Source organism: Nerophis lumbriciformis, linkage group LG04, assembly GCF_033978685.3.
Source record: "Nerophis lumbriciformis linkage group LG04, RoL_Nlum_v2.1, whole genome shotgun sequence".
Lineage (NCBI taxonomy): Eukaryota > Metazoa > Chordata > Actinopteri > Syngnathiformes > Syngnathidae > Nerophis > Nerophis lumbriciformis.
Genome location: NC_084551.2, coordinates 20,188,768 through 20,201,007, shown reverse-complemented (window position 1 = coordinate 20,201,007; position 12,240 = coordinate 20,188,768). Strand labels below are relative to the sequence as shown.

The window sequence follows — 12,240 nt, the reverse complement described above, 5'->3', positions numbered from 1 at the left end:
AATGATAAATGATAAATGGGTTGTACTTGTATAGCGCTTTTCTACCTTCAAGGTACTCAAAGCGCTTTGACACTACTTCCACATTTACCCATTCACACACACATTCACACACTGATGGAGGGAGCTGCCATGCAAGGCGCTAACCAGCACCCATCAGGAGCAAGGGTGAAGTGTCTTGCTCAGGACACAACGGACATGACAAGGTTGGTACTAGGTGGGGATTGAACCAGGGACCCTCGGGTCGCGCACGGCCATTCTTCCACTGCGCCACGCCGTTTAAATGAGATAAACAGGCGATGTATAACGCAATATTATTGAATGGATATACTTAATTGTTTCAAATATGGAGACAGGCATTATTATAACACATAGTCTGTACACTTAAAGCCTTATAGACTGAATGGCGTTTAAACAGAAACCTATTAAACTAACCATCTCCTCGGTTCTTAAGTTTGACTGACCAGTTCGTACATGGACAGATGGATGCTAAACTCCTCGGCTGCTGCCATTTCTAACAAAAAGGTAGCATATAATTCTAACTCTTGATATTTGTCAGTACGGAAGTCTACCCTTAAAAGTACTAGATGGCTGACTTGGCGTAGACGCAGTCGCAGCCAGCTGGAGGTGGCGAGAAGTGGAGTAGATATAAGTCTTTTAAAAACTGCTTTTTTTTTCCAGAGAATGTCAGAGACAGATTTATGCAAAATGTTGATTAAAGTGCCACCAGTACATGTTATATAGACCACAATGAAGTGTAATACTGTAGATTAAAATCATAATTTTCACCAAATGGTAAAAAGGAATATTTTAATACCCGCGAACACCATTTGGGTTTGAAAGCTAAAAGGACAAGTTTCACCTGACTTATCCCAGCTTCCATTTCTACATTTTTACATTAACTTCCCTAATTTAAGCAACGAGAGACTGAGCAAACAAACTGACCCAGCGTGGTAACCTCGTGAACGCTTTACCTTTGAATCTCTGCTCTGCAACCAGTTATTGAAAACGATGTCAAAGGCAGCATAAATTTCACTGGAGAATGTGTCCTGCCTGACTGTGGGATCTGGAGCCTTGTCAAGGTTGGCAAGGTACTCCATGATGCTGTCACTGAAATGGCACAGTGCTAAAGGAGAAACACAAAACAAAAGGACAAAAAAGAAGAGGCGCAATCAATTTAAAGATGCTATACAGTAAGATTTACCTTCTTATGTTGTACCACTTCTCGTGACGCAGGTCAACATTTGACTATTAGCATTACTATACACATGCTTACACGAAAGTTGAGTATTACTAAAAAAAAGAGCCATATTGCAAAATAAAGTATGTTCGTACCTGTGGACAACACCCACTTCATGTTGTCTTGTTTGGTTAGGCTCAGCATGGGCAACATGGTGCCAAGAATAGCATTCAGGAAAGGAACCATGCCATAAACTACAGAGAAAAGGGGATAAAGGCGTTAAAAATAATCATTTAAAACAAAAACAGTGTCTCCTTATAAACGCTACATTACATCAGGACAATAACAAAAGCCGGCTCGTTGGCCATAAAATAAAACTACTCGGGAACTGGGGTGCAGACTTAAACTGATGTGCAGGACAAGGCAGTATAAGGGCAATACAAACCTGTAGGTGTGAACAAAAGGTCTACAAAATCTACATCTAAAATCCTGCTAAAGTTTTATATACAAAGTATATTATTAGAGAAGTACAAGTTTGGAATCAGCATTACATGAAATACAAATGTGGAGCTCACTTGTGCTTAGGGATGGGTACCTTTCACATTTGATCCAATATGGTACTGAATACCAGGATATTCAATGGTACCAATTTTCTGTAATTTTGTGTGTGTTAATAAATGTTGATTGTTTAATAATAAAATCTAATTCTTAATGTAACATCTAAAAATGAGCTGATTGTTAAACATGTGCTGTCCGGTTTTTAAATCATGTTTACCGTACTTATTCCATTTCAGAGTCTCATTTGCAAGTATTAAATAATAGACTTTGCATGCAGTTGCAATTCCAAGAGGTTAGTAAGTAGTTAGTTAGTGGTTAGTCATAAGTGTATAGACTACAGTGTGTTGCTTAGCTAAGATGTAGTCTTTACCATGAAGCTCACTTACGAAGAGTTTATATTGTGAGTATTGTATTTATTTTACACGCTTGCTGTTTGATTTTATTGTGCATCTGAGCTGTAGTTTTTGTTATTACATTCAGAGGTGTTGAAATCGCAATCTAAAATCTCTAATGCTCATCAGTAGCATGTATATAGCAAAGCCAATGTAAATTAGCAAGAAGCTAAAACTTTCTGGGGAAGTGAAGCATTACCTTGCGTTCGAGCATTTAGAAATACTTGCTTTGTTGGCATTAAAAATTGCAACACTACCTCGAAGCAGTTAGGCTGAGTCCGCTCTGAGTGCTGTTTGAGTGCTTGTTTTCTCACCTAGCGTTTAGTCCGCAAATAGACGTGCCGCCACGAGCAACAAAGGTAACAAAATATGAAACCGTTTGATTTTACGTGGATCGATATCTGATACTACCAACGGAAATCGGCCAGTATCTATAAAAGTAATGAATTCTGTACCCATCCATCCCTACTTGTGCTGCAGTTTGTTATGGTATACCGTTAGAATCCGAAAGGTTCGCTAATGTCTGGACCACAAAAAAGTGAGGCAAAATTCCAGGTTGAAATTTGCTAAGTATCTCCTCCATGATGTCGTTGATGTGTTTGTTGCCAACAGCAACCAGGATGTTGCTGGCTGCCTGCTGCCAGTCAGGCACAACTTCCTGTGTGAAGCACAAACACAAACAACACACTAAATATCTTATAAGAGTCTAAGTGTTACAAACCAAACTCCACTGTAACATGTGACATATTTCACCTTTGATCGCGTCATCTCATCTGAGGCCAAAGAGATGATGCTCTTGATCCTGGGGTAAGGGACAGCATCTATCCTGTTGCCAACAATCATCTCAATGGTTTGAAGAATGATAACTCTGTGGCCCACAACCAACTGGAGAGAGGAAATGCAGCAAGGAGGACATCATGAACGAACAATTTAAATGTATGTTTTAATTACCAAACCAAACTGGCAGATATTTTGCATTAACATTGCAGGTAGAAGCGTTATACTAATACATTAAAACAACATTGAACACATGAACATTCTATGCATTGTATCAATGATATCTCCTGACATTTGGTTCGTTGCTCACAGTAATGGTGACATCAAGTGTTAATCACAAGGGCTGTGACATAATAAGATGTTTCCGCACAATGTGATGACACGCATTGATTCCTCATTTTGTGGTTAAATATCCAATATGCAACTGTTCAGCCTACAACAATGAAGAACATGGCAATGTTGGTTCTTTATTTGCCCAAAACTTAGAATATTAGTTATAATGGTGTTCGGAAAATAAGCTAATAACTTTTTAATACAGTATACAGTTAAGTAGTTATACTATATTCTCGACTGCAGTATCAACAAAACTTGATTGATTTCAAATTATAGAATATTTTTTAAAAAGGTTGTAAAATCGTTTTAAAAAAGTATTCCCCTGTGTGTGAATTATTGGAGGGAGAGTGTATTTTGTATTCATTTCCACTACATATGGCGTGCACTGAATTACCTTTGGGTGTTTTAGCAGGTAGTCCTGACACATAGCAAGCACTCTGTCAGGCTGTTCTTTTCCCAGAGTCAGCATTGACTTCCTGACCTGAGCTTGGACATCGGGGTCTTTATCATTGGCAGCATCAAGCAGTGCCAGAGTCACCTCTAGAGTTAAAAAACACACAACATGACTCAGTCTCCAAACTTACATGTTATTCCCAATATTTGCTGCATGCAGTCACTGACACAACACAAGACGCTTAGCAATGATTGGGACAGAATAGCAGGTAGTGTGAAAACGGATTAACAAGCATGTCGAAAGTGTGAAATGGGAGACGCTAATGATGGACCTTATAAGAGGAAAAACTCACGTTCCACATCTGTCTCGCCCATGGTGGACAGAGGGCTGGTTTCCTGGGCTCCAGACCCTGAGACCAGCAGGTGGCTGTATAAAGTTAAATGGTAGACATAAACCTGTTAGTAGGGCTGGGCGATATGGTCTTTTTTTAATATTGTGATATTTTAAGGCCATATCGCGATACACAATATATATCTCGGTATTTTTGCCTTAGCCTTGAATGAACACTTGATGCATATAATCAATCAATCAATCAATCAATGTTTATTTATATAGCCCTAAATCACAAGTGTCTCAAAGGGCATCACAGCAGTATGATGATTCTATGTGTCTACATTAAAACATTCTTCTTCATACTGCATTAATATATGCTACTTTAAAACTTTAATGCAGAGAAGGAAATCACAACTAAAAAAATCACTATTTTTTTCATACAGTGTTGATCTGAAAATGTTTGCCTCTGCATTTTGATGGTGTGGGCGTGTGGCACCGAACGGAGATGTTGACATGCGGAGTAAGCAATCTTCATTCTCTAGCAGGTGACTTTTCAAATGATGCTACATATTAGCAGTACGGTAATGCTACTTTTTATAGCAACGCTTTTGCCCAACACTTGACAAATTACGGTTGTCTGTTCGACATATTACCACTTGAAACCAAACCACCGCCAGACGATGGAACCCCTGCTGTTTTTTGGGGGAATTAATTATTCCTTCATTTGTTATCAGATTCGCACCTTCTTTCTCTCGTATTACCACTCGCACGGCTGCGCTAGCATCACAGCTAACGTTACCCATGCTGCTACCTCTTTGCTGCGCGAGGGCGTATACGTATGTGACGTATGACGTGACAGTATGACGTGTGTAAGAAGGTGCGCTTGTCTGTCTGTGAGAAGAAGACACAGGAAAGAGCGAGGAGAGCCTGTAGTGTAATGCCAGCAGCTAAACAACTGCGTGAGAACGTATACTCGAATATCACGATATAGTCATTTCTATATCGCACAGAGACAAACCCGTGATATATCGCTTATATCTATATATCGCCCAGCCCTATCTGTTAGCACACCTTTCAGCATTATTGAGTACATTTGAGGACAGTGTCTAAACACAGCAATGATGCAAATTTCAAAATACTGCAACTCTATAACGCGTTACGTAGAATACCCAAAATACAACTGCATGAGAAAAATGCTGCAGGTTAACGACATAAAACGTACACATGCCAGGCAACCAGGGTAGAAAGTCATTATTTATGAGCATGATGCCCAAAGGAAAGTTGGCTAACTACTACTACCTGCTCAGTGGCTTTGTGGTTAGAGTGTCCGCCCTGAGATCGGTAAGTTGTGAGTTCAAACCCCGGCCGAGTCATACCAAAGACTATAAAAATGGGACCCATTACCTCCCTGCTTGGCACTCAGCATCAAGGGTTGGAATTAGGGGTTAAGTCACCAAAAATGTTGGCCCTGCGATGAGGTGACGACTTGTCCAGGGTGTACACCGCCTTCCGCCCGATTGTAGCTGAGATAGGCTCCAGCGCCCCCGCGACCCCAAAGGGACTAAGCGGTAGAAAATGGATGGATGGGTCACCAAAAATGACTCCCGGGCGCGGCACCGCTGCTGCTCACTGCTCCCCTCACCTCCCAGGGTGAGGCCATGTGGCACAGGGGTTAGTGCATGTGCCTCACAACACGAAGGTCCTGAGTTCATTGGGTTAGTGCATGTGCCTCACAATACGAAGGGCCTGAGTTCTATCCCGGGCTCGGGATCTTTCTGTGTGGAGTTTGCATGTTCCCCCTGTGACTGCGTGGGATCCCTCCGGGTACTCCGGCTTCCTCCCACCTCCAAAGACATGCACCTGGGGATAGGTTGATTGGCAACACTAAATTGGCCCTAGTGTGTGAATGTGAGTGTGAATGTTGTCTGTCTATCTGTGTTGGCCCTTCGATGAGGTGGCAACTTGTCCAGGGTGTACCCCGCCTTCCGCCCGAATGCAGCTGGGATAGGCTCCAGCACCCCCCACCACCCCGGAAGGGACAAGCGGTAGAAAATGGTTGGACGGATGGATGGATGTTTAAAGTCAGCAAAATATTTACGTATTATTATTGTGAATGTGCCTGTTACTACATTACATAAATACTTACAGCTTGTATAAAAAACCTTGATGGAGGTTTTTAGAGCAGCAAGAAAGAGCAACTCCAATTGGCTCTATTGTTAGCTGACTTTTGTCAGCGTTTATACACGAGTTAAAATGCTTAAAAAGAGAAAACCATGTGTGCTTGTCTCACGTAAGGAAAAGTGAAGTTCTTTAAACGTCAGTGGGCATCCTGCTCATTTGGACTCATATGGACTGGACTCTCACACTATTATGTTAGATGCACTATTGACTGGATTCTTATACTATTATATTAGATCCACTATGGACTGGACTCTCACACTATTATGTTAGATCCACTATGGACTGGACTCTCACACTATTATGTTAGATCCACTATGGACTGGACTCTCACAATATTATGCTAGATCCACTCGACGTCCATTGCACCGGTCCCCTCCAAGGTTTCTCATTGTCATCCCATTGGGTTGAGTTTTTTCTTGCCCTGATGTGGGATCTGCGCCGAGGATGTCGTTGTAGCTTGTGCAGCCCTTTGAGACACTCGTGATTTAGGGCTATACAAGTATACTTTGATTAAATGATTTCTTCAAAAAGGATATTCTAGTGATGGGTCCGGCAACACCGATGCATCGGCGCATGCGTCGAGCTCGTAGAGCAAAACCCTGTGTCGGTGCACGTGCCGCTTTTAGAAAGTCACGTGACCGATCATGAGCTGTTTCGGTCACGTGACCGATACGCAAACTGTGTCGCACCTGTGTGCGCGTCTTTTCTACAGCCGGAGAAATAATAACTAAGAAGAGAAATCGTCTAAAATTTAATACGTTGGAAAAAATGTTTTTTTTTAAATAAAAATGTGTAAAAAAATAAAAAATAACAATTCCCAGTCCACAAACATCCTCATTCACAACATGTTCTCTTAGATTTCCATGTTATGATACATGTTCACATTATTTATTGACTGTATCTAAAAAATATAAAAATATATTTTTATTTAAATGAAGATATTAAATAATCCTAAATACAATGACTTGGTTTATATTATTGTATATATCGGGTCATAAAACCAGTGTCAGTTGAGTCAGTCCATAGGTTGCCTGTAGGGATTTTTAATGTCCAGCAGATGTCAGTATTTAGTGACACAGTATCGACACAGTATCAATAAAGGTTTGCAATGTGTCGAAACGCTTCATGACGCCTCATCAACCCATCACTAGGATATTCCTTAGCCTGACAAACAAACATGCAGCACTTCTCTCATGCTGTTGATTTTGTGCTTTATATGTATGTACGTTTGGCATTTGCAAATATTGTTTGCATTCGTTTTATATAGGTTTAATTTGCAGCATGTCCGCGTTTTATGCTTTTTGGGCTTTGGACCCTGCCTGTGTTTGACCTTATGGGTCACCGTACTTTTCCATCCATTTCTCTACCGCTTGTCCCTTTTGGGGGTTAACGAAAATACCAAGACCAAATGTAACTAAAATATGAGGAGGCATGATGTATTAAAGAGGTAATAATTGCAGCACCTAACTTGCTACGTGTTTTCTTGTTTAATACTCAGACGTAACATTCAAAAACCGAGTTTAATTTTCTTCAGAAGCCAACATTGTTAGCTAACATTAATATTAGCATTGATTGTGATTTACTGTTCGCTTTAGCTGCGGCTACGGAAGACAGCAACTCTACAGCAGCTACAAACAAGGCTAACATACTGAAATGAAAATCAGAGGTCGACTTACCAACAAACACTCTACTTCCGACTACAGTTGTTCCTCTTCGAAGTGCGACAGTAACGCTTTATAGGCGATACGGCTGCTGTCACTGCAAGTGTAAACACGCCTGATCATGTGCTTCTGGTCAGCAGGAACAAATCAGTCAAATGACGTTACAAATGACTCGCGACCATACTTCTTCTTCTTTCATTTTATCGTTGTGACCATCGGCATATTGCCACCTACCGGACAGGCTTATAGCTTCTTTTTTTCTTTTTTTTATACAGTGCATTACACCAAAGTCTGAACTTCTTTTTTTTAATTATTTCTGAGAGTGTCAAAGATGCATACACGTTTGGGGTCGGTGTACCTTCCGTTCATTATATTTCCAATTCTAAAACGCAAATCAAAAGATAAAATTAGGGCCTTTTTCGATTGTTATCATATATGGCAGATTTTAAAACAAACTTAAAAGAGTGGATTTTCATTCAAATATTGCCATTAATTTGGATTGTGTGCTGTTTTCTTTTGATGGATTTAAAATGTTCCAGATAAACACAAAAATTTAAAAAAAAATTCATACAAAATGCAAAAATGCGTGGTTATCTGTGTGATGACAAATTGAACCGGAAGCAGTATTTTAGCTTTTCCATTGTGTGCATATTTTTTTTAATTTTTTTTTTTTTATAGAACAACAAACATACATTTATAATTCACTCAATAGTAAAGGCACTTTAAACAACAATGAAAGAAAACAAAAGCAAATACAGATAGAGTACTACATTTAATAAATAATGATAGTAAAAAAAAAAGACAAAAAGGGCTACCTAAATCACTTTAAATGCCATCCATCCATCCATCTTCTTCCGCTTATCCGAGGTCGGGTCGCGGGGGCAGCAGCCTAAGCAGGGAAGCCCAGACTTCCCTCTCCCCAGCCACTTCGTCCAGCTCTTCCCGGGGGATGCCGAGGCGTTTCCAGGCCAGCCGGGAGACATAGTCTTCCCAACGTGTCCTGGGTCTTCCCCGTGGCCTCCTACCGGTCGGACGTGCCCGAAACACCTCCCGAGGGAGGCGATCGGGTGGCATCCTGACCAGATGCCCGAACCACCTCATCTGGCTCCTCTCGATGTGGAGGAGCAGCGGCTTTACTTTGAGCTCCCCGCGGATGACAGTGCTTCTCACCCTATCTCTAAGGGAGAGCCCTGCCACCCGGCGGAGGAAACTCATTTCGGCCGCTTGTACCCGTGATCTTGTCCTTTCGGTCATAACCCAAAGCTCATGACCATAGGTGAGGATGGGAACGTAGATCGACTGGTAAATTGAGAGCTTTGCCTTCCGGCTCAGCTCCTTCTTCACCACAACGGATCGATACAGCGTCCGCATTACTGAAGATGCCGCACCGATCCGCCTGTCGATCTCACGATCCACTCTTCCCTCACTCGTGAACAAGACTCCGAGGTACTTGAACTCCTCCACTTGGGGCAAGATCTCCTCCCCAACTCGGAGATGGCACTCCACCCTTTTCCGGGCGAGAACCATGGACTCGGACTTGGAGGTGCTGATTCTCATCCCAGTCGCTTCACACTCGGCTGCGAACCGATCCACCGATCCACTTTAAATGTTTTTAACAAATATATCAATTTAAGGGCTTTTGTACTCTTAATCATTCTCCAAGATTTGATTGATAATTGTAAACCATTAAGCCAATTAGAAAATGTAGGCCTTACTTTCATAAATCGACATTTATGTAGAAAATGTTTTGCCTGGAGCATAATAATGTTGACAAACATTTCTATGATACAGTCGTTTATCCATCCATCCGTTTTCTTCCGCTTATTCGAGGTCGGGTCGCGGGGGCAGCAGCCTAAGCAGAGAAGCCCAGACTTCCCTCTCCCCAGCCACTTCGTCAAGCTCCTCCCGTGGGATCCCAAAGGCGTTCCCAGGACAGCCGGGAGACATAGAAATACCAAATTTGATCTCCTCACCCTTGTTTCTCAGCCAATCTCTGATCTCCTCCCAAAACACATGTACAGTTTCACATTCCACAAACAGATGATTGACATCCTCTACAGCTCCACATATATAACAGCCATCAACCTCCATGTTAAATTTAAGTTTAAAAAAATCCTTTGAAGGGTATTCCATTGATAATGTTTAGCATGATTTTGGCATAACGGTAACATCTTTTTTCAGCAGGCGTCCTTTTGTTGTTTTTTAAAAAGTGTCATTAAATAGATGTCCAACTTTTGTTTCAGAAACGAAAATAGAAAAAATGGTCCAAAATTTGTTTTTTGATTTGCATTTAAGAATTTTAAATAGAATGAACGGAAGGTACACGGACCGTTTGGCAATATTATATTTACTAATGAGGATAGTGTTTAATATACTCGTAGTAGTAATAACAGTAATACAAGTAATAATAAAAATCACATTGGTTATACTTTAAAGCAAGGTGTCCAAAGTGCGGTATGGGGGTCAGTGTATGTTTTGGTATTTCAATTTACTTTTCATTAATGGAAATTGAACAACAAAAAACGAATGGTTTATTTGAATTGCGTCTCAAAGTACAAAAAAGACAATTGAATAACAAAGTGGTCCGTGTATGTTTTGGTATTTCAGTTTTCTTTTCATAAATGGATACTGAAAAACTAAAGATGTACTTTTTTTTTTATTTCGTTCTAAAATACAAAAAATAAAATTGAAAAACAAAGAGTTTACCTTTTTTGGTTTTGAAAATAAAAATTATTATCCCCAGTAAACACAAACGGAAAAATAGACCAAAACGGATGTTTTTTGCGTAGTCGAATACAGGAAGTTTTATTTTCAAAGTAAAAGCGAGGATACTACAGTACCCACTACCCGTGTGTCTGGCTATAATGTCTTTGGAGCCGTACACAGACAATATTTTAGACATGGCACAACGAGTTGTACTCTTTCACATACATCTATATGCACATATCATATGAAAGTGGAGGCGCATCATAGTACAGATTTTCTTACAGGACATTCCGTGGACCTGTCTTTTGAAATCAATACTTCCGGTTCCGGTTTCGGGAACTGAAAATACATAAATGTTGATTAGCTTTTCAGTTTCAGTTTCTGTTGATGTGTGTGTGTATATATTTCTATATAAGTTTTGGAACTCTGTGCCATGTTTTAAGTATTTTTTTTTACATGTTAACCAGCGTCACAGGCACACGTATATCCGCTTTTTAAACACAATCAGGATTCCTCAAATGACGCTCCATTTATAACAACATAAGACTGTCATGGACATTATTGAATACAGGGATTTATTCACACATGATGGTCTTCTGCTCTTTTTGGACTTTTATAAAACGCTTCACTCGCTGGAACATGACTTTCTTTTTCTAATGCTGGAACACACTGGATTTGGCATTAAGCTTTGGGGGAGGATGAGAGGACTTTATGATAATATTAATAGTTGTGTTAGGGTTGTACGGTATGCCGGTATTGGTATAGTACCGCGATACTAATGAATCATATTAGGTACTATACCACCTCTAAAAAGTACCAGTTATTGTTGCATTTGCCTGGATTGATTGATTGATTGATTGAAACTTTTATTAGTAGCTTGCACAGTACAGTACATATTCCGTACAATTGACCACTAAATGGTAACACCTGAATAAGTTTTTCAACTTGTTTAAGTCGGGGTCCACGTTAATCAATTCATGGTAAATGGATAAAAATATACTGGAAAACATGATCCAATAATATAGTTAGTGAATTTCTTGTACGTTAACAAAATATTGTGTAAAATTAGTTGTAGAAGTAATAATGAGTGGTGTGGCTAATTTCAACCAGAAATAAGAAGTGTTTTGGCAATGCTTTGTGCAATTGTTTACATTCAGAAAATAATGGATGAAAGGGAAATATGTTGCAGAGTTGCTCACAATTAAGCAAGTTGCCTTGTGCATCCATAATATCTACAACCGACCATATACTTCTCTGCATGCAACCATCATAATACAGCTATTTGTTTCTGTGTAAAATAGATATGTTTTTCATATTGGAATGCGATGAGGGGAGAAGTTGTGTGTGAACGTCATTTTCCAACAAGATAAAAACTGTTTGTGAGGAAAATAAATATTTGATCCCATGCTGATGTTTTAAGTTTAAACCCCTTACAAAGACATGAGCAGAACACAGCTTTTATGGTAGACTTGTTGTAAGTGAGAGAGACAGAATGTTTACAAAAATAAAAATCCAGAAACAAATAATATTGAATAGAGTTTATATATTATTTTGTATTTGCATTTAAAAAATATATATAAATTATAGTCCCAAAAGAGAACACTTTAAGTTGATAATTATCTAATGTGCACAAACCTTTATTTGTATTTAAATTAATTATTGGTTTACAATTTAGGTTGTGTTTATACAGTGTGTTTTTATTTCCAAATTCAAACAAGATCACTAGAG

At 39.7% G+C, this 12,240-nt stretch overlaps 1 protein-coding gene across 3 annotated transcripts in view; it reads right to left on the bottom strand.

Annotated features, from left to right (window-relative positions):
- Positions 1–7,992, bottom strand: part of mroh1 (maestro heat-like repeat family member 1) — a 56,924-nt gene extending 48,932 nt beyond the window's left edge. For all 3 annotated transcript variants that reach the window (XM_061950347.1, XM_061950354.1, XM_061950362.1), the window contains exons 1-7: positions 7,822–7,992; positions 3,984–4,057; positions 3,632–3,777; positions 2,881–3,012; positions 2,623–2,785; positions 1,333–1,431; positions 972–1,123 (exon numbers count right to left, since the gene is read on the bottom strand). In XM_061950347.1, coding sequence (XP_061806331.1) covers positions 972–1,123; positions 1,333–1,431; positions 2,623–2,785; positions 2,881–3,012; positions 3,632–3,777; positions 3,984–4,005 — 714 coding nt within the window. In that variant the 5' untranslated portion in view covers positions 4,006–4,057; positions 7,822–7,992. The remainder of the gene's footprint in view (positions 1–971; positions 1,124–1,332; positions 1,432–2,622; positions 2,786–2,880; positions 3,013–3,631; positions 3,778–3,983; positions 4,058–7,821) is intronic.
- Between the last annotated feature and the right edge of the window lie 4,248 nt (positions 7,993–12,240).